A 25,811-nucleotide genomic window follows, 5' to 3' on the forward strand; every position below is an offset into this window, starting at 1 on the left:
ACATCTTAATGTTGGATTTGTTTCAGCTTTTGTCTTCTCCAGATGTGAACTGATGGATTGGATTACTTGTGGATTATTGTGATGTTTTTATCAGCTGTTTGGACTCTCGTTCTGACGGCACCCATTCACTCCAGAGCATCCATTGCTGAGACACTGATGCAATGCTACATTTCTACAAACCTGATGAAGAAACAAACCTATTTATGTCTTGGATGGCTTGAGGGTGGGGACATATTCAGCTAAATTTCATTTTTGGCTGAACTGTTCCTTTAAATATGAGAACTGTAAAATTGGACAGTAAAACAATCACTCAGTTGTTCTTTTGTCTCAAGAGTTGGGCTGTTAGAAATGGCAAAATATGTCCTCACTCTCTCTCTCTGTTATGTTACTTAAAGTTGTGCTTAAGAAAGTATATATATATATATATCTTTTCAAATCCGCATGTCAATGGAGTTTGTATTTGGCAAGGCCAGCCAAGTCTTTCTCCGAGCTGAGCCAAAGGTGGAAAGTTGAGGCACAGCACAAGCGCTTCATTATGTTCAGCCGATTTTCTTCTCTCCCTTCCCTCTTATGTGGAAACCATTTCCAATTTGTCTCACTGCTCTCATTGCCTGGCCTGTCACAGGAGGATCCTTTTATGATAGATGTGGTTGCCATGGCGACCCTGCTCTCCGGAGGGAGGGGCCAGACCGCAGTCATTCGCCCCCTTCAAAACCAGCGCCGCTGTCATTTAAGAAACCATTGCTACGGCTACAGGACTGTTCTGTTTCATGCTGTGTTTGCATGGCTTTTTCTCTGGGATCGTGAGAGGATGAAGGACCTCTCTCGAGTCTTGTGTTTGTTGACATGAGTTTTTTGGCTTGCTTGACGCGTGGGAGTCCTGCTTTGTGGCGTCCAGATGTTGCCGGTGCACGTGTTTGAGAGCGTGGGGGATATAGGCTGTCTGTTGACATGATGCTTCACCGTGTCAATACTTGTCTCCATCTGCAGCCCTTTCCTGATGGAGGAGGGACGCTGTAAGAGCCTCTGCTTTCCTCTGGAAACACACAGTCACATTCAAGCTCTCCTTCAGGTCCTCTTTAGGGTTTTGGACTCTGTGTCAGTTCTCTTGTCTTGTGGCATCAGCATCAGTATTTTTTTTCTATGGCAGTGCCTTGTTTTTGCGGTTTGCGCTGTGATTAACAGTTTGTCTTGGCTGTGACGTGTCTGTCCTGTTGTCTCCATTCTTGGACGTGTTTCTTATGATCATGGGCTGCGTGTTCTCCTTACCGGAGGACCGGCTGGTCACCATAGATAGGTGAGTGTTTGCTGAACTAGTCCCTCTGGCTCTCATTTTCAGTCCTGCTCCTGGATATGAGACACAGATGATTCACATCATCGCTCATGAACTGAACTGAGTGAGTCAGAAGAGACAGACGCACAGAATGTGCTGTGCTTCCGCAAGATTGAGAAACACAGAGTACCAATGAAATGCTGTAGGAAGCCTTTTCACAATGTCATTACTTTTGTATGTTCTCCATACAGACACAGTTTGCTCAAGTTTACAATATAAACCGATTATTAACAAAATTTTGAAAGGCAGCTTGGTTGAAAGAACTAAAACAGTCATAACTTCTTACTCAAGCTTGAATTGACTTTGTAACATAACATCAATGCTCCATGGATATAAATATAGCCCATATCATATTTGATGGCAAAATGTGCTGATGATTTTCTTTCAGCATTAATGAAAGACTAATAATTTGATTAATATGGCTGCTAAAAATGCTGATGTAGCTGCATGATGTTGCTCTGGATATCGGTGCTTCACACGATGTCAAAGTGTTTTCCTCAGACAATGAAGGGCCTAACAGATTTCAGCTGGGGCAAATGCGTTGTTACAAATTAAATTATCAGCATAACAATTTAACAACAACTTATTTTGTATGGTTTTTAATTACATTTTTTGCTTTAATTAATCCATGTTTTCACTGCATGGTGATTTCACTAATTTCTTTGATTAGAGACTGAAAAGGTCCAGATAAGTGATTTCTACATCTTTTTAAACTCAGGAGTATCTGTTCGATAGACAGAGTTTCACAAGTGGATTTCATGCCAGTTTTTGTTTCATTGTTTGTTTGTCTATGTGTGTTTACATGATCATTTATAGTGTAGTTATTTGTAATCCATTATGATGTGTGACCTGTGGTGATCTGTGTTTTGTAGTGCTCAAACAACCAGGGAAACCAGCTTTATTGACAAAATGAAGAAAACGGTAAGAAATGTTTACCCTTCTCGTCTCCAGTAGAGGTTGATATGTTAAAATAAGATAAAACAGGCCATTGAACATCTTTTTTTAGGCAGTCAAATTGTAACATTTTGAAACTGAATTTGCTGAAAAAAAAAAACAGACTGAACGGCTGTTTTAGTTTCTCAGAATAAGTCAAGATAGGGTTGTTTTTACACTTTAAGTCAATGAAGTGCTAACTGTGTTACAGAAGTGGTTATGTTTTCTTTGGTTGAATGCCATATTAACTGACTGAATCATGTGGAATAGTCATTTGAGTACATAATGACTAATATTTCCCTCTAGGGTAAGAACATCGTGGTGTTTTACGGCTCACAGACGGGCACGGCTGAAGAGTTTTCCAACAGACTTGCAAAAGATGCTCATCGCTACGGCATGAAGGGAATGTCAGCGGACCCAGAGGAATATAATATGGTGATGCATATGATGGGATGAAAATTGGCTCTTTATTCCTCTCCGTTTGTGTTTGTTTACACACACATTTATTTGCAGAGTGAGCTGTCCCGTCTGCCTGAGATTGAGAACTCTCTGGCAATCTTCTGCATGGCCACATATGGAGAGGGCGACCCGACTGATAACTCTCAGGACTTCTATGACTGGTTACAGGAGGGTGATGCCGACTTCACTGGAGTTAAATATACAGTGAGTTCCTCATCACAGCAAATACACGATTTTTCTAAGGGTATCAGTATGGTTTTTGGTGAAAAATTGCTGAAAATGTGCTAACCCTCAGGCCATCCAAGATCCAAAAAGAGTTTGTTTCTTTATCAGATTTGGAGAAATGTAGTATTGAATCACCAATGGATCCTCTGCAGTGAATGGGTGCCGTCAGAATGAGAGTCCAAACTAGAGCCTGACCGATATATTTTGCTGATTTTATCGGCCGATATGAGCCTGTCGCAGATATATCGGTATCGGCATATATGCAACCGATATGAAATTTTTTTTCAGAACATAAAACGCAGATAAAATGCATGTAAATGGTGTAATCACGTAGTATGTCCATTTTTGCTACTGGCAATCTGGATGAAACGCTTTGGATGTTTTTTTTGTCCTATTATGCTCTTTTACAAAGTCTTGATTTTGTTTTGGGGGTGTACCAGAACATGCTCTCATTGGTGTTTTGATAAACGCATTATTTTTTACATAATTTACATTATTACAATACTTTTCTCCCCAGCCTGGCACAACCGGCTCGATTAGTTCCGGGTTTGATGAAGGCCTGCCTTCAGAAAAATGAAAAGGAAATGTGTTGTGATTGGTTAGCTGTCCCAGTGCGTTGTGATTGGTTAGCTGTCCCAGTGCGTTGTGATTGGCGAACAGCTTAGATGGTGTTTCAGTACTGACACGCCCCTTGCCAAAGCAGCAAGTTCCCTCTGCTCCGGTTTAGTAACATTTACATTTAATCATTTAGCAGACGCTTTTATCCAAAGCGACTTACAAATGAGAACAGTAGAAGCAATCAGACCAACGAGAGAACAACAACAGTATACAGGTGCCATGACAAGTCTCAGTCTAGCACAGAACCCGTAGCAAGTTTTTTTTTTTCTTTTAATTATTTAACAGATGATTTTAGAGAAAGGGTATTTTATATTATTTAGTTGGTAGTGTGCTGGCGAAAAAGATGAGTCTTTAGATGTTTTGTTGAAAATGAGTAAAGACTCAGCTGTTCGAATTGAGATCGGGAGGTCATTCCACCAGCTGGGCGCAGTCCAGGAAAAAGTCTGTGAGAGTGATTTTGAACCTCTTTTGGATGGCACCACAAGGCGCCGTACACTTGCAGAACACACGCTTCTGGAGGGCGCATAAGTTTGAGCTAGTGAGTTTAGGTATATTTGTGCCGTGCCAGTGGTGGTCTTGTAGGCAAGCATCAGTACCTTTGCAAAGGAGGAAGTTTCATTTTTGTTCGGTGATTGATCCAGATTCAGACCCCGGGAATATTGAGCAAAAGGATTGCGCAGAACCTTTGCATGCACAGATATTGCAAGACATATTAGAGTGGTAATGTTATTGTTGTTGTTGTTGTTGTTGTTGTTTTTTTTGGCTAAATCACGTTTTAGATACGATGTCAACAACCACTTAAAAATAAGTGCATTTACTATGTACAGATAAGTGCAATGGTAATATGTATTATGTTTATTGTTCTTTAATTCTAACCTTATAACATGAATTGCAGTGAAACTTTTATACTGTTGAATTTATTTATACCATAGTCTGAAGTGTAAATTCTGCAGATTACATCAGTCCTGTATTGTCAGCAATTTATGAAAAAAAAACAGCGTTTCTTCGACGTGTCGAAAACTTGATGCTACAGCAGCTCTTCTACATTTTCTTGTCTGATTGCACAACCATCAAAAACCAAGCGTTCTAACCCACAACCTCAAATCCCATCCCCACTCAGTAGGAGGTCCCCGTTCTACCCGACCGTAAAATCCTGCGAAGTTGACTTTACAGGATACTCTGCTATGATTCCAGTTCAAAAGGGACATACATGTTTACATTCAAATTTCTTAAAGAGGGGTGTGGTGAGATTGAATTAAATAACTATTTATTTACATATGTTGTATAATGACGGCAGTGGCATAGCCCAAATCCACGAAATGAACTGTTCCATAAGTGAAATAATTTCAAAGGAATAAAGTTGAATGGAATTTAATTGAAATTAATTGAATAAACTTTACCTACTTTACTTTTCAGTGCACTGATGTCCCACTCATTTTGGATAATCAAGTGTTAGTGTTACATTGTTTAAATACCTTGCCTCCATTACCTATCGTTGTCACTTCATTATAAGTGCTTCATCACCACATTTTGGATCATTACAAACCTTTTAATGTGTGTGTGTGTATATAGATTTTTATATATAGATAATATATATAATATAACTGTTTATGTATATACTGCATCCATATACTGTAGAGTACATCAAAAGTTTGGACACACGAATGGGAAGAGTGTCCATAACTTTTAACTGCTATTGTACTATAATATACACATAAAGAATATCGCCGGATATATCGTATCTCCTTTTTTTGTTACTACCTAGATACGGTATCGATCGGCCTCAAAAAACCCATATCGGCCAGCCTCTAGTCCAAACACGCTGATAAAAACAATAACAAATGACCCACAAGTTAATCCACACCACTCTGTCCATCACTAAAACATCTGGAAGAGACAAAAGCATTATTTGTATTGTTGGACTTGTGTTTTAACCGAAAGCAATGTTTTTGAGTTAAAAATGATGGAATTTGTTTCTTCTTACAACCTGATGAAGAAACCAACCACGCTACATCTGGATGGCCTGAGCTTGCATAAGGGCCTGTTTACAACCTGGTTCACTTCATTGCGTTTTTCTCTTATTGGAATAGCTATCCGATCGTGAAAAGCCGGTTTGTAAATGCCCTGCCGAAATGCTTCGAGACAGATTTAATCCTATCCCTAAAACCACTTCAGAAGTGGTTTTGGGGCACCATTCCCAGACGAAACTGACGAGTGTAAAATGCATCTGGTGTTGTTGACCCCGGCATGTAACTTGTACTCCTCCAAAATGTTAAAGAATGAATAGTTTGAGACGGTGAGGCTAATGAACATGTCCATAGTCAGATATGACAGAGCTAAGCAACACACATCGCCAAGAATCATTATCTCTTCTGCAAAACTGGTGTGAATGAAGCGGACGTAAGCACGACTCTCAACACACAATCATCTTCACTAAAATTAGTGTACAACTCACCATTTCTTCAATTGCCCCTTAATCTTTAATATTGGCCATTCTTTACGACAGAAATGCTGCGCCACTGTAATTTCTTAAAGATGGTCATCAAAACATGTAACCGCTCCAAGAAATGAGGGTTTGAGCTTTTATTGAAGTCGCAGTGAACATTGGTACAGTACTTTGAGAAATATTTTAATGTATCTTCTCCTGTGTTTGCGTAGGTGTAGAAAGTCCATTTACTTACAAATCTGATAAAATGGCGCACGTTGCGTTCCCAGATGACTTTATAATAAACCCAACCAAACGCCAGAACAATATGCATAGATGGGTTGGGAGATGCTCCGCACATGTAAAGGGTAACAGTTGTGTGGAGCAGCAGTGACTGTGAACGGAGCCACTCTGAGGACGCAAGCACATAACCCTGACATGCATGTCTATAATTCCCGGGCATTTAACCAGCATTGCATATATTATTTAATTGACTCGTGCGTTGTGCACTTCCCAATAGCAGTATGCTTTTTTTATGCATTTTAAACTGAGGTTAAACCTATCACGCATCTTGGAAGACGGTCTATATGACTTTTCTGGAGTCTCGTCCACTTCCGGTATTTTGCCCGATTACTCGCGACACCGCGGGGGACTAAATGCACATGAAGGATTTTTATACATCGACTCAGAATTGAATCGAGAATCGTGCCTACTTTGCACTAGTTGTGGGAACTTGAAACCAAGATATACCCACCCATTTTGCGGACAGCAACATTTATGTGCGCCAGGTGTAAATGGGAACCCGTTTTTAAAAAATCAGGGCTCCGGTTCCCCCCTAACGCTCACTCTAGCCACGCTAAGAAGACCGAAGATATATTCTTACCCCAAAATTTCTGTTTATGTTCCTAAGTGGTTCCCCGACCGTGTCCCTTAGGAAGCTCCTGCACAACTGCCGCTACGTCCGACGTTACAAAGGCGCTGTTCCTCATATGTGAAGGTGCTGATACTAGGTTGGCCCCATAGATTGCTAAGGAATCATATTTTCACTCATCGTGAAGGTGCATTTACTGTGACGTGCCCCTGGCTGTGAAGGAAGGACTGAAAACATATAGCGCAGTATGGTCTCATTTTAATGAAAACAATAAACAACAGGGGCAAAGACCCTGCTGTGGGACGCCAAAAATCCAAGATGGTCGCGTGAATGGCACCACAAGGCGCCGTACACTTGCAGAACACACGCTTCTGGAGGGCGCATAAGTTTGAGCTAGTGAGTTTAGGTATATTTGTGCCGTGCCAGTGGTGGTCTTGTAGGCAAGCATCAGTACCTTAGTTAAGGATGGCGTCAATATTACCATATCAGTTTGAGCCAGATTCAGACCCCGAGAATATTGAGCAAGAGGATCGCGCAGAACGCTTGCATGCACGGATATTGAAAGACATATTATAGTGGTAACATTATTGTTGTTTATTGTTGTTGGGGGGGCTAAATCACGTTTTAGATACGATGTCAACAACCACTTAACAATATGTGCATTTACTATGTATGCACGGATATTGAAAGACATATGTATTATGTTTATTGTTCTTTAATTCTAACCTTATAACATGAATTGCAGTGAAACTGTTATACAGTTAAATTTATTTATACCATAGTCTCATAATTGAAGTGTAAATTCTGCAGATTACATCCTTGTCCAGTATTGTACTGTCAGCAATTTATGAAAAAAAACAGCATTTCTTCGACATGGTGAAAACTTTACACTACAGCAGCTCTTCTACATTTTCTTGTCTGATGCACACAACCAAGCGTTCTAACCACAACCTCATCCCTCCCCACCCCCAACCATTCGAATTTCCATAGGCAGGATTTATTTTAATGATATTCTAATGGGCCGCTTTGTGACATCACAAACCCCGGAAAACAACGCTGAAAGAGCGTGTTATAGGCTATATGACATGTCATAGTCAGATATGACAGAGCTAATGCAACATGCATCGCCACAGATGAGTATCTCTTCAGCAAACTGCCATGAATGAAGCTGAAAGTAAGTCACAGACTCTCAACACACAATCATCTTCACTAAAAGTAGTGAGACTAACTCACCATTTCATTCAATTGTCCACTTAATCTTTAATATTTGGCCATTTCTTTACGACAGAAATGCTGCAGCCACTGTAATTTCTTAAAGATGTCATCACACCATGTAAACTCAGAGTGAGGGTTTGAGCTTTTATTTTGAAGTCGCAGTGAACATTTAGCATATTGACAAATATTATAATGTATTATCCTGTGTTTGCGTAGGTTTAGAAATTATTTACTTTACAAATCTGATAAAATGGCGCACGTTGCGTTCCCAAATAAACGTTATAATAAACCCAAACTCAGAACAATATGCAGAGATGGCGTTTGAGATGCTCCACACATGTAAATGGTAACAGTTTGTGTGGAGCAGCATTTACTGTGAACGGAGCCGCTCTGAGATGCACGCATGTAACCTATACACATGTATATAATTCAAGGGCATTTAACCAGCATTGCATATATTTAATTGAATCGTAGCGTTTGTGAATTCACAATAGCAGTATGCTTTTTTTATGATTTTTAAATGAGTTTAATATATCATGCATCCTTGGAAGACGGTCTAATAATGATTTTCATGGAGTCTCGTCCACTTCCGGTATTTTGCAGATTACTCGACACGCGAAAATGCAATTAAGGATTTTTTATAATCGAGTCAAGAATTGAATCGATGAATCGTGCCCTAATTTGCATATAGTGTGGGAACTGAAAACCAGATATACACCCATTTTGCGAAGACACATTTATGTGGCCAGGTGTAAATGGAACCGTTTTTAAAAAATCAGGGCCCGGTTCCCCGATAACGCTCACTCTTAGCACGCTAAGAAGACTCGAAAGATATATCTTACCAAAGTTGTTTATGTTCCTAAGTGTGTTCCCCGAAGTGTCCCTTAGGAAGCTTCTTATCACACTGCCTCTTACGTCCGACGTTACAAAGGCGCTGTCCCAAGTGAAGGTGCTGAATTAGTTGGCATCGATTGCTCAGGAATCAATTTTCCACTTCACGTGAAGGTGCATTACTGTGACGGCTGGGTGAAGGAAGGACTGAAAACAATAGCGAGTTATGGTTCTTTAATGAAAACAAATAAACAAACAGGGAAAAGACAATGATGCTGGGAAGACAAAAATCCAAGATGGTGGTGAGGTGGTGAGGAATCCGGATGATGACGGTGAGAAGGCAGCAGGAGAGGATGGCACAGGAACTGCGGGGAATAGAGCCGAAGGTAAGTATTTGTGGCTGAGTGGAAGTGCGTAGAGTGGATGAGGTTCCGGGAAAACACAAACATCACACGCAGACAACACTGAAGCCAAACAAACAGGGGTAAGCGACATGAAACAACGATCTCACAAACACAAGACGTGAGACAAGCCAATATAAAGGGAATGAGTAATGAGTGACAGCTGTTGCTGATGACAATTAAAGGAGACGCCCACAAACTAATCAGTGCAGACGCGAAACACACAGACTTCACCACAAAGTGCCAACACCCAGAGATCACGGTTTTACCAACCGTGACAGTACCCCCCCTCTAAGAGCTCCTCTTGGAGTTCCCAGAAGGGCCTACCTGCTGATTGTATTCATCAATAAGGGAGTGATCCAATATGTCCCTAGCAGGTACCCAACTCCTCTCCTCCGGACCGTAACCTTCCCAGTCCACCAGGTACTGGAATCCTCGTCCCCTCCGTCTCGAGTCCAGAATACGATTAACCGAATAAGTCGGTTCCCCATCTACGAGACGCGGCGGCGGGGGAACCGGAGTAGGCGGATTAATACGTGCATAAAACACGGGTTTAATTTTGGACACATGAAAGGCGGGGTGTATCCTCCTGTACGCTGGAGGTAGTTTGAGGCGGACTGTCACCGGACTAATGATCTTGGTGATAGTAAACGGGCCAATAAATTTTGGGAGCTAATTTATTAGAAACGGAACGCAGAGGAATGTTACTGGTAGAAAGCCACACCTTTTGACCCACGACGTAAACGGGAGGCTTTGACCGGTGGCGATCGGCCTTGGCCTTAGTGCGCTCCCTCATCCGGAGCAGAGTCTCGCGGGCTCTGGTCCCAGGTGCGGTGGCACCTCTGGACAAAACGTGTGAGTGGAGGGGGACCGCGACTTCAGATTCCAGACTGGGAGAAAAACTGGTGGCTGGTAACCTAAACTGCATTGGAACAGAGAAAGGCCCGTGGCTGACACTGGTAACGAAATGTGAGCGTACTCCACCATAGAGAGTTGTTGACTCCAGGAAGAAGGATTCTTGGAGACCAAACATCGCAACGTCCTCTCTAAATCTTGGTTGGCTCGCTCAGACTGTCCATTGCTCTGGGGATGATAACCCGAAGACAAGCTAACTGACGCTCCTAGCAATTTACAAAACTCTTTCCAAAATCTGGATATAAATTGAGATCCCCTGTCAGAGACCACGTCTACCGGGAGGCCATGAAGCCGAAAGACGTGATCTATGACAGTGACCGCTGTCTCCTTGGCTGTAGGTAATTTGGGCAAGGGAATGAAATGTGCCACCTTCGAGAAACAGTCCACTACGGTCAAAACGACTGTCATGCCATTAGAGGGCGGGAGGGCGGTAACAAAATCTAGAGCGATGTGGGACCAGGGTCTCGAAGGGACAGACAGCGGTTGAAGAAGCCCATCAGGAGGTCGGTTAGATGACTTACCACTGGCGCAAACTGAGCAAGCCAACACAAAATCGCGGACGTCACGAGCCATACGTGGCCACCAGAATCGTTGTTTAACCAACCCATTAGTTCGACTTATCCCTGGGTGACAAGCCACGTTAGAGCAGTGACCCCACTGAATGACTTCAGACCTTAACTCCTCCGGCACAAATAAACGGTTTCGGTGGGCAACCGGACGGAGGCGTTACCCCCTTGTAAGGCCGTCTTGACCTTCGACTCAACCTCCCATACGAGTGCTGAGACCACTAACTTCTCAGGTAAAATACACTCGGGAGTCACCGGGTGGGCGGAGGGATCAAAAAGAAGTGATAAAGAATCGGGTTTGACATTTTTGGAAACCCGGGCGGTACGATAAAGTAAACTCAAAACGACCGGAAAAAAGTGCCCACCGAGCCTGCCTGGAATTGAGTCTTTTGGCAGTTCTAATGTACTCTAAATTCTTATGATCAGTCCAAACGATGAAAGGTACCCCTGAACCTTCCAGCCAGTGACGCCACTCCTCTAACGCTAATTTGACGGCCAACAACTCTCTATTGCCAATGTCATAATTACGTTCAGCAGGAGATAATCGATGAGAGAAAAACGCGCAAGGATGTACCTTATCATCCGAAGCAGCACGTTGGGACAACACTGCTCCTACCCCACCTCTGACGCGTCGACCTCCACCACGAACTGCCGTGTGGGATCAGGGGCCACCAGGATGGGAGCCGAAACGAAGCGGCTTTTGAGGTTAGCGAACGCAGTCTCAGCTGCGTCCGACCACCTGAACGGAGTACTGGGGGAGGTCAAGGCTGTCAGAGGTGAGACTAGTTGGCTGAAATTACGAATGAAACGTCGATAGAAATTGGCGAACCCCAGAAGACACTGTAGGGCCTTACGGGAGTCTGGAGATGGCCAATCTATCACAGCATTAACTTTGTCAGGGTCCATACGTATTCCCTCGGATGAGACGATATATCCTAGGAAGGGAACAGACTGTGCATGGAATACGCATTTCTCCGCCTTGACAAAAAGCCCATTCTCAAGTAACCTCTGGAGCACTCGTCTGACGTGTTGAACATGTTCCTGGAGAGATGAAGAAAAAATCAGTATGTCATCCAGGTAAACATATATAAACTAGTGCTGTCAATCGATTAAAAAAAATTAACTAATTAATCGCACAATCTTTTTTAAATTTATTGGGGATTTATTGGAGTTAATCGGACTGTTAATTTTTTGATACTTTTTTGTTATGTGTATGTAATTTGTGTATAATTAATGTAAAGTAACTATTTAAATTCAAAATATGATTGTTTATTGGAATTTTTGTTTAACTTGTAACACAGATTTTCTCATGTAAACAACATACCTGCAATAAACCATCAATATCCTCCAAATTAACTGTTGGCTTGAAAGCCATATTTATTTCAGAAATAAAAACACAGGCATGTAAGTGCCATTTGAATTTCAAAACAATCAATGCCAATAAAAAACAAAAATGATTTCCATGTTGAATTCTAAGTGGACTGCAAAAAAATTCCAAAGTATAGGCATTGCAAATATGGAAATTGGAAAATAATAATAATAAAGGAATGAATACAAACAATTGTACTCATTGTAACGTTGTATTGCTGAGAGTTGAGAACATTAATTATGAAGTAGAAACTATTTTGCTTAGTCCTCCTTTACATTCAGCCAGTTGCTGAGACAGACCAGTCTGTTGACATTATCAGGGGACAATGTGGCCCTTTTCTTTTGAATGATGTGACCTGAGAGTGAGAACAGTCTCTCACAAGGCACCGTTGTAGCAGGGGTTGACAGATACTTGCATGCTATTGGTGCCAGCCTTGCATGTGTTGCTTCTCTCTTTTTCCACCACTGTAGTGGACAACCCTCCATGTGCAATTTGGGCTCTGCTTTGTAGCGGTTAAGACACTGTTCTATGGACTCTTCCTCTTCATCTGACTCTGAATCAGAAGAAACCAGCAAGACGGAGATCCTTCTCTTCTTTGGTGGCTGTTGGTCTGTTGTCTCTTTAGACTCTTGTTTTCCAGGACTCTGTGCCATTAACAGCTTGCTTAGTGAAGCCCACACCTCATTCCTTTCATCTTTGGGAAGACACTTTAGGTCTTTAAACCTTGGGTCAATTGCAGTAGCGATCTTCAGCCATGTGAGATTAGTGCTGTCCTTCCTTTTAGATAGGTCTGAAGTAAAATCATTTTTGAATTTAACTACATAGGCTGGATCATCCTCTTTGGACTCCATAATTTTGAACAAGTGGCACAAGGCTGGCAATACCACTGAGCAGGAGATGTACTGCTCTCCCTCCCAGCAGTTCAGTTACATATCTGCAATGGAAAGCACAAGATGTTGCTATTAAATGCAAAGAAACTAATTTGTGCCAGTATGTAACATGTACACTTACACTCTCACACTCACCCTCGCTTTCCTTCTCCTTCTCTTTGTTTTACTTATACTTATATAATCACAATAGTATTTTATTTACATTACATTGTTCAACACCATATTTATTTCTTCTTCACCTTTTTAATAATGTTTTACACTAATCTTAACTTATTTTTATTTTTTTTTTACGCAGCATGCCTTGGCAGCGGGCACACAGGCACACACAGATTGGGGATAGTGAAAACAGACAAGAGACGGAGAAAATAATATTAATCTACCTGCAAGGTTCAAGTAGTTCCTCCAGCTTTTGCAGTTTGGCGAGCTCCTGTGTAGTCAACATGGCAACATTGCTCTTTTGCTGAGCCAGGGTAGTGGTCAGTGGAGATTTGTTTCGCTGAATTCGCTTGACCATCTCTAGGGTAGAATTCCATCTAGTCGTAACGTCCTGAACGAGAGATTCTTGTTTCTGTCCACATGCAACTTGCTGTTCCATTAGTTCGTGAGCGTTGGATGGACTATGCTTAAAGTGCCCAACAATCTTGCGACATTTAGCTAGGACACTTTCAAATCCACTGCCGTGAATGGAAACTGTGACAGTTCGTTGCAAAATGTGGGCCGTGCAGGGCAGGTGTTCAAATGGAAGTAGTCTCGCGGCAGCAACCATATTACGAGCACTGTCAGTGCCAAGTGTGCTTAACTTGTCCTCGATTTTCCATTTTCTAGCCACATCGAGAAAATGATCCGCACATGCCTCAGCGTACTGTCGTTCCTCAGTTTTAGACACGGTTAGTGCGAATGAATGCAATTTCCATTCTTTATCAACGAAGTGCGCTGTGATGCCTAAGTAGTTGTCATTGCTCACAGAAGTCCAGTGGTCCCCTGTCAGTGCGATGTGTGTCGCTTGCTGTAACGTGTTCATCCTCCGCGCCTTCTCATCGTCATACAAAGTGTGTATTTTTGACATGATGGTTCCTCTTGAGGGCATATTGTATGAGGCGTCTCCGGATGCAGTTCTAATGATGTCCCGCAGTCCATCGTCATCTACTATGTTGATGGGTCGGCAGTTTTTTAGCTATCCAAATAACCAAAGCATTCATTACCTTATCACTTACAGATCTTGTCATTTTACCACGAACGCACTCCTGCAATTTACATTGGCGAGGCCCCGAAGAAATGGTTTCGGTGGGGTGTTTTGCTTTTAAGTGATATGCCAAAGACGAATTACTTCTGTGGTAATTAAATTCGGCTTTGCAAAATGCACAGATTACTTTTGTTTTATCCACAGAACCATCCGGCAGAGTTTTATACTGAAACTTTCCGTCTAAAAGTCCTTCCTTGGTCTTATCCATATTTCTTTGCACGTTGAACACACATGGGCCACAACTGGAAATAAAAAAAACTGCAACCGCGTTAATTGCGTTATTTTATTTTAACGCGTTAAATATTTCAAATTAATCGCATGCGTTAACGCGCTAATTTTGACAGCACTAATATAAACTGATCTACCATATCTCTCAACACGTCATTAACGAGTGCTTGGAAAACCCCGGGCGAGTTGGAGAGCCCGAACGGCATCACCAAGTATTCAAAGTGCCCTCTAGGGGTATTAAAGGCGGTTTTCCATTCATCTCCCTTCCTGATGCGGACCAAATGATAAGCATTACGTAAATCCAATTTTGTGAATACGGACGCTCCCTGCAACCTCTCGAAAGCTGAAGACATGCGTGGTAAAGGATAGGTGTTCTTTATCGTGATGTTGTTCAGCTCTCGGTAATCAATGCAAGGTCGCAGAGAACCATCCTTCTTACCCACAAAAAAGAATCCCGCCCCCGCTGGAGAAGAGGAAGGACGGATGAACCCAGATGCTAAGGAATCAGAAATGTATTTCTCCATGGCCTCCCTCTCAGGAATAGAAAGAGAGTATAACTTGCCTTTAGGTGGAGATTTACCTGACACTAAATCTATGGCACAGTCGTAGGGACGATGCGGAGGAAGAGTAGCAGCACGGGACTTACTGGAACACTTCCTTCAGGTCCAGGTACTCTACGGGCACGTTTGGCAACACCATGTTCTCCTTCTGAAAGACAGAAACAGGGACAACAGGACAAGCAGAACCCAGACAAGACTCATGACAACTTTCATTCCACAATGTGACTGTGTTGGAACCCCATTCCACTCGTGGATTATGTTTGGTTAACCAGGGGTGACCTAACACAATGGGAGCAACAGGGGAGTCCATGAGGAAAAAGGATATGGTCTCGCGATGATTGCCAGAAGTGAGTAGTGTGATGGGTTCTGTGTGGTGTGTGACGTGCGGCAGTTCCTGGCCGTTGAGTGCGGTGACGTGGATGGGGAGAGACACAGGCAGGACAGGAATGTTCGGGTGATGTGCCAGGGAAGAATCGATGAAATTACCTTCGGCTCCGGAGTCCAGAAGGGTGTGACATTCATGAGAGTGATTCCTCCACCGCAGTTTCACCGGAAGGAGGGTCGATGATGTTGTTGAGGACTTCCCAGCGGAGATCCCACCCGATAGTTGCCTCAAGTTTACTACCGGTCTGGCTCTTTTACCGGGCATGAGTAGATGTTGTGTTCTGAGCCTCCACAGTATAAACATAGTCCTTGGGATCTCCGCCGTTCCCTCTCCCTCCGGGACAGCCGAGCTCTACCTACCTGCATGGGCTCGTGGTCGTCGATGGGACCGACCGCGTTCTCTCGACTCGAGCGCCCCCTAGCTGGAGAGATGGTATGACGTGTAGGACTGGACTGGCGACCCAGGCGATTAATCCGGGCATCAACTCGTAAGGCCAAGTCGATTAATCCATTTAGTGTGGGGGGCAGCTCGAGGAGATAGATCTCCTTTAGAACACGGTCGGATAACCCATGCAGGAATCGATCCCACTGCGCCGCCTCGTTCCACTGGCACGCGGCCGCCAGGGTGCGGAATTCGATGGAGTAATCCGTGACTGATGACGTGCCTTGACGAAGGTCTGAGAGCTGGTGAGCGGCCTCCCTGCCGGCCGCGGCTCGATCGAAAACCCTCCTCATCTCCTCAGAGAGGGCGTGGAACGAGGCACAGCACGGATGTTGATTCTCCCACACCGCCGTCCCCCATAGGGCTGCCTTGCCCGACAGTATCGTGAGCGTAAACGCCACTTTGGTTTCCTCGGTGGCGAAGGTGTGGGGCTGCAAAGCGAAATGCATAGAACACTTATTCAAGAAAGTTCTGCAAAAGGCTGGCTCACCGGAGTAGTTTTCAGGCGCCGGAAGTCTCGGCTCTGGCCGGAAATGATCCTGGGGGGTCTTCCGGGGGAAGGGCAGCGCAGGCGGTGCGATGGGCGCAGTGGGAGAGGTGAGCTGATGGATCTGCTGGGTGAGCTCGGACACCTGTGCCACCAGCGCTTGGACAGCGCGTCCGGTGTTCGAGATGCTCTCCTGCTGCTGATCAATACGTTTCACACTGTGATGCATAAAGTCCGTGAGTGTGTTGGTGCTCGCTGCTTCCATGTAGGTGAGATCGTTCTGTGACAGCTGAGTGAAGGAAGGACTGGAAACAATAGCGAGTTATGGTTCTTTAATGAAAACAAATAAACAAACAGGGAAAAGACAATGATGCTGGGAAGACAAAAATCCAAGATGGTGGTGAGGTGGTGAGGAATCTGGATGATGACGGTGAGAAGGCAGCAGGAGAGGATGGCACAGGAACTGCGGGGAATAGAGCCGAAGGTAAGTATTTGTGGCTGAGTGGAAGTGCGTAGAGTGGATGAGGTTCCGGGAAAACACAAACATCCAACGCAGACAACACTGAAGCCAAACAAACAGGGTAAGCGACATGAAACAACGATCTCACAAACACAAGACGTGAGACAAGCCAATATAAAGGGAATGAGTAATGAGTGACAGCTGTTGCTGATGACAATTAACGGAGACGCCCAAAAAACTAATCAGTGCAGACGCGAAACACACAGACTTCACCACAAAGTGCCAACACCCAGAGATCACGGTTTACCAACCGTGACAATTACGGCGTTAAGAAAGACAACACGTTCTATGCAAATGAAACATTCCTCAAATTATTCCAGTAACATTTATTTTAACATAGTTTAAGTTATCCGTAAAATATAGACTATTAATTAAATTATCAAATTGTCAGTAATATGTTCACACGATATGTTGTGACTGGTAGACGAACCGGGTATCCCTCGCTAATCATCCACCCTCCTTATCCCATTGTGCCACTTGTGCCGCTTCTTGACATGGGTTTAACGACTTCTAAAAATTATTTTTATATTACTTTTATATTAATATATAATTAATATAATTAATATTAATTTTTATATTACTTTTATATTAATGGTAAGGTACTTTACAGTCAGAATTCCCCAGATGTCCCCGGCAGGGCGCAGAAGGGCGTTGGTGACAGTGTGGACGCACTTCCACACCGAGGTCTTGCTTAGGCCGTAGCCCTCTCCCACGACCTCGATAAAGCTCCCTGTAGCAAAAAAAAACTTAGCGCTGCAAGCAGCTGGACTTTAGGGCTTAAAGCAAAATTCCGCCACGTTAGCCTGGCAAGCACATGTCTGAGAAGGTCCAGCAGCTCCATAATGAGTTGTCTTGGGAGGTGATTTTTTTAATATAGCACGTCAGGCAAAATGTCAAAAGGGCTTAAGTTTTGCCGAATAAAAAAATTGACATGGACCAAACGGCTCCGCGGCCGGCGCCGTCTTTGATTCAATACAAGGACACGTTGGATCGCTGCCATAGTTGGTCGCTTAACACCACCATGCTTACCCATTTATAGATCTTAGCCATTTAGAGCCAAATTGTTTGCCAGATTTTAATTATCAAAAGTGATTGCCAATTTAAACGCTTTAATGACATTACAAAATAGCCTAGGCTAATTACCACCATATTAGTTCTGATACCAAATAAAGTCAACTTCATAAATAGGCCTGCCTGTATCCATTGCGAACATATTTTATTATTAGTCTTAAAATGTCCATAACATAAAATAACTTTTGAGCCACAACACTGTCAACATACCATAGTTGGACTTGTACTGCGCTGCGCTGATTTCTAAAGACTGCTGCAAAGTGGCGGCGACTAGCGTCTTGAGCGCAAACAACGCTAAGAGAGAGCTTACGAATGGTCCAGACCAACCTTACGAAAGTGTGACTTACGGAAGATATACTTAGCGAACGAACATGTCGGGAATCGTGCCATAACATTAAGAGAGAGGTTAAGGAATAGGTTAAGAACTACTTAGCGATAAGAACGTTTTGGGGAACCGGGCCCAGATTAATACCCGATCAGAGAAAACACATGAAGCTGTAAACAGGTCCTAAATGTTGAGCTAATTTTCATTGGGTGAACCATTCCTTTAAATGTGTGCTCAGTTGTGTTTTGGTTTAAACAGTCGTCAAAGCACTTTGTGAGCTCTTTAGATTTTACCAAACACTCCAAAAGCAATGTGTTTCTAATACATTAGGTACTTTCCGACACATGCTTGTGTGATCAAACAGGACCCCATGACACAGTGCAGCAGAGCAGAAGTGAATCTGGGGAATGCTGTGTCATACTTTACAAGCCAAAGTCTCCGACAGCTTTCTCAACATATAGTATCATGACATTGTGCAAAGTTCAGTGACTCAACAGAAAAGCTGGTTTAAAGAACACTGAGCCCACAGGTTTAGAAGAAGTGCTAACTATAGATATGACTCAGGAACTTCTGCTGCATAAGTGGATTTAAAGGAATAGTGCACCCAAAATGAAAATTATTTTATTATTGACTCACCTTCATCAGTAGGTCGTTTCTAACACACATGCTGAATTTTCGAAGAACCTTCATGTAGCTCTTTTCATAACAACAGTGTTTGCTCTGTGAAGCTACAAAACATAAACAACAACAACAAAAAGTATCTAGTGCCAAAACTATGTTTTGTTTAAGCTGAGTATTGCCAAAAAATGTATAATTAAAACACATCAGTATGTATTTTTGATATCATATATATATAATAAATACATATTAAATGTAATAATATAAAAATATATGGCTTTAAATCTTTATTTTTTGCTGGACAGGACCCCACAGGTTTTCTATGGGATTCAAGTCAGGGGATTTTGTGGTCAGTAAAGCATTTCTGTGTTGATTTTGACGTATGCTTGAGATCGTTGTCCTGCTGGAAGATGCAACCATGACCCATTTTAAGATTTCTGTCAGAGGCAATCAGGTGTTCATTTAATATCTGTTGATATTTGGTAGAGTCCATGATGCGTTGTATCCTATGTCCAGGTCCTCTAGCAGAAAAACAGCCCCAAAACAGTAAAGACCAAACAACCGTATTTAACTGTGGCCATGAGGTACTCTTCCATATGACTTCCTCTCTGTGTGCGCCAGACCCACCTCTGGTGTTTATTGCCAAAAAAGCTGTGTTTTGGTTTCGTCTGACCATTGAACCCCGTCCCATTTGAAGTTCCAGTAGTGTCTGGCAAACCCAAGACTCTTGTGTTTGTTTTTGGATGAGAGTAGAGGCTTTTTTCTTGAAACCCTTCCAAACTCTTTGTGGTGATGTAGGTGACGTCGGATTGTAGTTTTGGAGCCTTTTTGACCCCAAGACCCAACTAACTTCTGCAATTCTCCAGCTGTGATTCTTGGAGATTTTTTGGCCTCTTGAACCCTCTGACAGTGTGTTGGGACAAAATAGACTCACATCCTTTTTTCAGGTTGATTCATAACACTTCCAGTTGACTGGGGATTCTTAATTATTGCCCTGATGGTAGAAGGGGCTTTTTCAGTGTTTTTGGTATTTTCCTGCAGCCACTTCCCATTTTTGTAAAGCTCAACAACCTTTTCCACACATCACATCTGTTCTTTGATCTCACTCATTGTGATGAATGACGAAGGGAGTCTGGCCATATTCAGTGTTAACTTTGACAGCAAATTTAGATTTAGTTTTAGTCATAGTCTTTGATGAAAATACCATTTAGTTTTAATCATATTTTAGTCATCTGAAGAGTTCTTTTAGTTGAATGTCATACGATTTTAGTCGACTAAATCTAAATCACTAGATTCAGTGATGGGTTTAGTTACAGAGTAATGAATTTATTAAGCATTTCTCTAAAATTTCCAAACTCATTATACAGTATATTACTGAATAAAACATAACATGCATTACATAATATACATTCTTTTTAATAACTTGCTCACAACATGCTTCATTTTTTAAAGCAGACATATTTATGTATTTAAACTAAATTTAGATTAATTCTAATTAGGGCTACTGGAGTGATTCAGTCAAGAGCAGTGAGTGATTTACTCTCTTTATTTTGTTGTTTGAGATATATATATATATATTAAATTTTATATATATATATATATATATATATATATATATATATATATATATATATATATATAAAATTTAATTTTGTTAAAATTGTGTTGTGTTTGCAATTATTTATTTTCAATGAGAGCAGTTTTTTTATATTTTGAGCAAAAGATTAAACATATATACATATACACACATATATATTGTGGCGAGGTGAGGAACTACACGACAACCGATGGACAGAGAAAATCCCCGAAGGGTGGATTTATTGATAACTGTGTGCTCCGAGTGAAGACAGTGCTCTCCGTAGTGCTCCAACTCCCTCGTGCTCTCTGGGTCTTGAGTGGTGGATCCCGTGCGGTGCTCTCCTGGTTGGGGCTGACGGTCACACGCTGCTCTCTGTGATAGAGGAGGAAAGAGTTAGGCTCTGTGTCGGGAGACATTGCTCACCATACTGCTTTCCTCCCCGGCTGAAGTAGACGCCTCTTCATGAGCTGCAGGTGCGGCCGCTCAGCCCGTGACGAGCTAGTGCCGGTGATTTCACTGTGTTGCCAGGGCGACGCTGACGAGCGCTCGGGACACACGTCACAATATATATATACAGTAGTCAAGTGGATCAAAAAAAGTTAATCAAAGTTGTCCTGACACAAGAACACATTTTGGATTTAGGTTTTGGGACAACTTTGATGAAAGGTTTTGATCCACTTCAAATGTTGACTACTCTATACATATGTGTGTGTGTGTGTGTGTGTGTGTGTGTGTGTGTGTGTGTGTGTGTGTGTGTGTGTGTGTGTGTGTGTGTGTTTAATAATTTTTATTTCAGTTTTATTTTAAGTACATTAAACCAAATGAATATTTTGAGAATATTTTCTGAGCCAGATTATTTTACATTACAAGTGTAATCACGTGTGTTTCTGATTAGTTCTCGTTAAGTCTTGGACCATGTTTACACTTGTATTATGAATATAATATAAATATAAGATATAGAATAATGAATATTTATCTGTTTGTATATATAATTTCTCAAACGTATTTTTAGTGTTTGCACTGGGAAATAAGACATACGAACACTACAACGCGATGGGGAAGTATGTGGACCAGAGACTGGCTGAGCTGGGAGCCCAGAGGATCTTTGACCTGGGAATGGGAGACGATGATGGGAAGTGAGTGACGCTTTTAAACACTTCCGTATGATTATAATGTGTCTGCCCATAATCTAGTTCCTTGAAGTGAATTATGGACTGCCAAGTGAGGTTCAAGGGATAAATAATTAGAAACCAAACATTCAAACCAGAAAGTACGGCTGGGTGATTTTTTGTTTTTGTTGTTTGTTTTTTTTTTTATTTTTTATTTTTTTTATGTTTTGTTTTTTTTTTTTTGTTGGAATTTTTTGTTATTAAATTTTTGTTATTTTAATAATTTAATTTTAACGAAATGAAAACATAATTTACAACAAAATGTTGCAATTTTAATTTTTCGTCAAATAAGATGCTGCACAGCATAACTATAAATTAAAACAGGGATATACAAAAAAAAAGTCTTGTTTTTTCCTTAAATTATTAGTATTACTAGTGTTAAGTAAATTTGGTATATAATATATGTGTCATGATTTCTTCCAGTTACACTGAACTTTTATTTTGACGGGTTGAACATGCAGATTTATGCACTTTTCATATGATCTCCTCTCTCATTTATAATGCAGTATTAACAAGGTTCAGAACGAATCCGTGTGTGTGTGTGCACTTGTTCAGAGTGAATGAGAGCCATTGTTGTTTACTTGTGGGACTGTGTTCTTGATAACCAGAGCTGTTGGTAATGTAATGATGTTCTGTGATTGTTTCTCTGTCAGTCTCGAGGAGGATTTCGTGTCGTGGAGAGAGCAGTTCTGGCCGGCTGTGTGTGAACACTTTGGAGTCGAAGCAACGGGGTGAAGAATCCAGGTCTGAATGCTCAGTGATCCCTTCAGCAGCGTTTGTTCCTCCTTCCTCCTTTGTTAGTGGGTCACAGTGACCTGACCTGACAACCTGGCCTTCTCTGCTCAGTAACACCACTTACAGGCCTTTGTGTGGGTTTGTTGTCTCTCTCTCACACACACACTCTCTCTGTGTCTCTCAGCATCCGTCAGTACGAGCTGAAGGTACACAGCGATCTGAACATGAATAAGATCTACACTGGAGAGCTGGGCCGCCTCAAGAGCTTCGAGAACCAGAAGCCGTGAGTAAAGCACTTCATTCACTTTCTCATGGCGCATTCCAGTCCTCCTGGGAAGAATAAAGCTGTTTTCAGTGCTTTCAAATCATAAATACGATCTATCATCAACGCATCATCAGACGACAACAGCTTCATCTCATGCCCCTCCCACATTTACAGATCACGCTCTCAAGTAACCGTGACGACAGAATAAACACCTTAAAGTGATCAGACGCAGACATAATATTTGTTGCAGATACTTTATCTGCATATAATATAGGCAGTTTGGAAACATTCTTGTTATTGATTAGAATGGATTTTTTTTGGAGGCATGTTTGGCTTTGATGAGGGAATACATGTGTTTTCTTCAGTTATGGCTGTTAAATATAAAATTAAATTACTTGCATCCAAGACCCTGAATATACAAAATACTTATCAAAAGTTTGCGAACATTATGATTTTTAAATGTTTTTAATGAAGTCTCTTCTGCTAATCAATATTTGATCTAAAATACAGTAAACAACAGTGTGTGTGTGTGTGTGTGTGTGTGTGTGTGTGTGTGTGTGTGTTCTAGAAATAAATGCTTTTATTCAGCAAATATGCATTAAATTGCTCAAGGTTACAGATGTTACAAAAGATGCTATTTCAAATAAATGCTGTTCTTTTGAAGTTTCTATTAATCAAAAAATCCTCCGAAAAAGAAAACCAGCATAAAAGCATAAAACAAGCACATGGAAAGCATTACAGGAAACAATGACGGACAAAGGACGAGTAAAACAAAGAGCTGTATATACCGGGGGGCTACAAGATAACAAGACACAGCTGGGGAGACTAATCAAGAGCAACCAATTAACAAACGGATTACAAACAAAGCACGGGAAACACTTCAACGTAACAGTCCAGACAAGACACAGGGAACATGTAACAGTCTTAAACTCTTGATATCTGGCAACCGCAAGCATGAAAGCCTGCGGAGGCTTGTTACAATGCAAGATAAAGCTAATGCCAAATTCAATTAAATGTGTTCAGGATAAATAACCAGTGGGCAGATGTCGCAGAGGATTATCACAATTAAAATATGATTCATCATGCAGCCGTATCTGAACTGCACAAACGCCACACTGGCTTGAGCTGAATAATGTCACTGTTTAATGATTAGTATAATATGATTATATAGTGTTATTAAATACAATACTGTCAAATGTTAGATGACAGATAAAAGGGAGAACAAATAAAAAAAAAAATATGTAGTTTTTGCAGCCACATCTATAAATGTCTGGGGTCAGTTTTTCTCACTTGTGGTGGTATGTTTGCTCTGACCCTGCTTGAGACTTCATGGTTTACTGTCTGTAATTCATTGTCTGTTCTCACAGGCCTTTCGATTCGAAGAACCCTTTCCTGGCTCCGGTCACTGTGAACCGCAAGCTCAATAAGGCCGGCGACAGACACCTGATGCACCTGGAGCTGGACATCACAGGCTCCAAAATCAGGTCACATACAGTATATCAGGGCCATAACCAGCAGACACACTTTCCCCAATAATCAGAAATCACCAAACATTCCCCCTGATATTGATATTCATGATGCTGCTCTGCTCTCTCTCTGTTTATTTTCTGGTCGCTCTTAGCAGTCTAACAATGCTCATCAATGTCAAAATAATACATATATTACTATTTACACCTCTATTGGCTTAGACTTTATTTTAGTGTCCTTGTTACAGTGTAATTATATATTTAAGTACAGAGAAAAAATAATTAACTGCATGTACTTGCTGTATGGTTAGGGTTAGGGATTGGTTTAGGATTAGTTGCATGTAATTATGCATAATTTATTGTTGTTACTGTAAAATAAAAAGGTAACCTTTTGTGCACTTAAAAAAAAGTTAAACAGACAATAGTAATATCCAGTGATGCCAACCATTTTGCATTTAAAATATAGGCTATAGTTTATGTAATTCATAACTGAATGCATAATTTGAAATTAAAATATTATTTTAAATATTTAAATCTGATTATAGTAAGTTTTCTTCTTTTTTTTTTAAATCTTTAAGACCATTACCACCTAAAATAAGGTCCCAAAATAATCTTTGAAGGATGTTTCGGTGCAGGATTGCAGCGTTTCCACAGTTTTACTCCTCCTTGCAAGTTCCAGTGCTACCTTTTATATCAGGTGTAATATTATAAACGAAAATTATCTGAAAACAATCAATAACCTTACAAATAAAATAGTCTTGTGAAGGCTTGATTCTATAAAAATTTCAAAAAATGTAAAAAAAAAAAAAAAAAAAAAAAATTCAAGTTTCATTTTCATTTTTTATTCAAAATGAATTCAGTTCAAAATTTAGAATCAAACTTTCTTGCACCGTTGTGTTTAGGCTTCTGCACAGTAAAAATGACCTCTTAAGCGCCATCTGGCATCCCGGTTACGCTTAAAGGGACAGTTCACCCCAAAATAAATATCCTGCCATCATTTACTCACTATCATGCTGTTTCAGACCTGTATGAGTTTATTTTTTCTTTATTAGTTTACAAGTGAAGGTATTTTGAAGAACGTGGGTAACCATAAAAATAAATGTGGATATAAATAGACATGAATCATAGCGATGTTTAATATAAAACAATCAAAGAACCTTTATTATGCATTATAAAAAAAATTCAATTAAAAAAATAAGTTGCTTATTAGCATGCATATAATTAGCATATTGGCTGTTTAGCACACATTAATGCCTTATTCTAGATCATTTAACCATACCTTAACTCAAAGGGATAGTTCACCTGAAAATGAAAATGACCCCATGATTAACTCGCCCTCAAGCCATCCTAGATGTATATGCCTTTGCTTCTTTCAGAAGAATCCAGTCGGAGTTATATTAAAAAATATCCTGGCTCTTTAAAGCTTCATAATGACAGTGAATGGGTGTTAATAATCAAATGTCCAACAGAAGTCCAATAAACAACTACCTTATTATTAATATGCAGTAATTAGGAGTTTACTGAAGCAAAAGTCATAGTTAATAGTTAGTTATTAGTGAGAAATGGTCCCCAAAATAAAGTGTGACCAAACATATAAACAATTATATGCAGTGTAAGCAAATATTTGTCCATTTAAATGGACCTTTGGTATCTTTATTGATTTTTGAA

General features: G+C 41.1%; 2 protein-coding genes across 3 annotated transcripts in view; both read left to right on the forward strand.

Moving 5' to 3' along the window:
- Nucleotides 1–25,811, forward strand: part of LOC109055553 (NADPH--cytochrome P450 reductase-like) — a 76,329-nt gene that overhangs the window by 7,989 nt on the left and 42,529 nt on the right.
- LOC109075385 (NADPH--cytochrome P450 reductase-like) lies at nucleotides 688–24,088 on the forward strand. 2 transcript variants are annotated; one of them, XM_042770755.1, is made up of 8 exons: nucleotides 688–1,072; nucleotides 2,206–2,254; nucleotides 2,573–2,701; nucleotides 2,780–2,928; nucleotides 21,519–21,644; nucleotides 22,331–22,421; nucleotides 22,597–22,695; nucleotides 24,045–24,088. In XM_042770755.1, exons 2-6 carry the CDS (start codon nucleotides 2,243–2,245, stop codon nucleotides 22,410–22,412), a joined length of 498 nt encoding a protein of 165 aa, XP_042626689.1. In that variant the 5' UTR covers nucleotides 688–1,072; nucleotides 2,206–2,242; the 3' UTR covers nucleotides 22,413–22,421; nucleotides 22,597–22,695; nucleotides 24,045–24,088. The 2 variants fall into 2 exon arrangements, with proteins under 2 accessions (XP_042626689.1, XP_042626688.1); XM_042770754.1 differs by lacking the exon at nucleotides 688–1,072 and adding an exon at nucleotides 1,121–1,297.

The sequence above is a fragment of the Cyprinus carpio genome, chromosome A15, assembly GCF_018340385.1.
Source record: "Cyprinus carpio isolate SPL01 chromosome A15, ASM1834038v1, whole genome shotgun sequence".
NCBI classification, from domain to species: domain Eukaryota; kingdom Metazoa; phylum Chordata; class Actinopteri; order Cypriniformes; family Cyprinidae; genus Cyprinus; species Cyprinus carpio.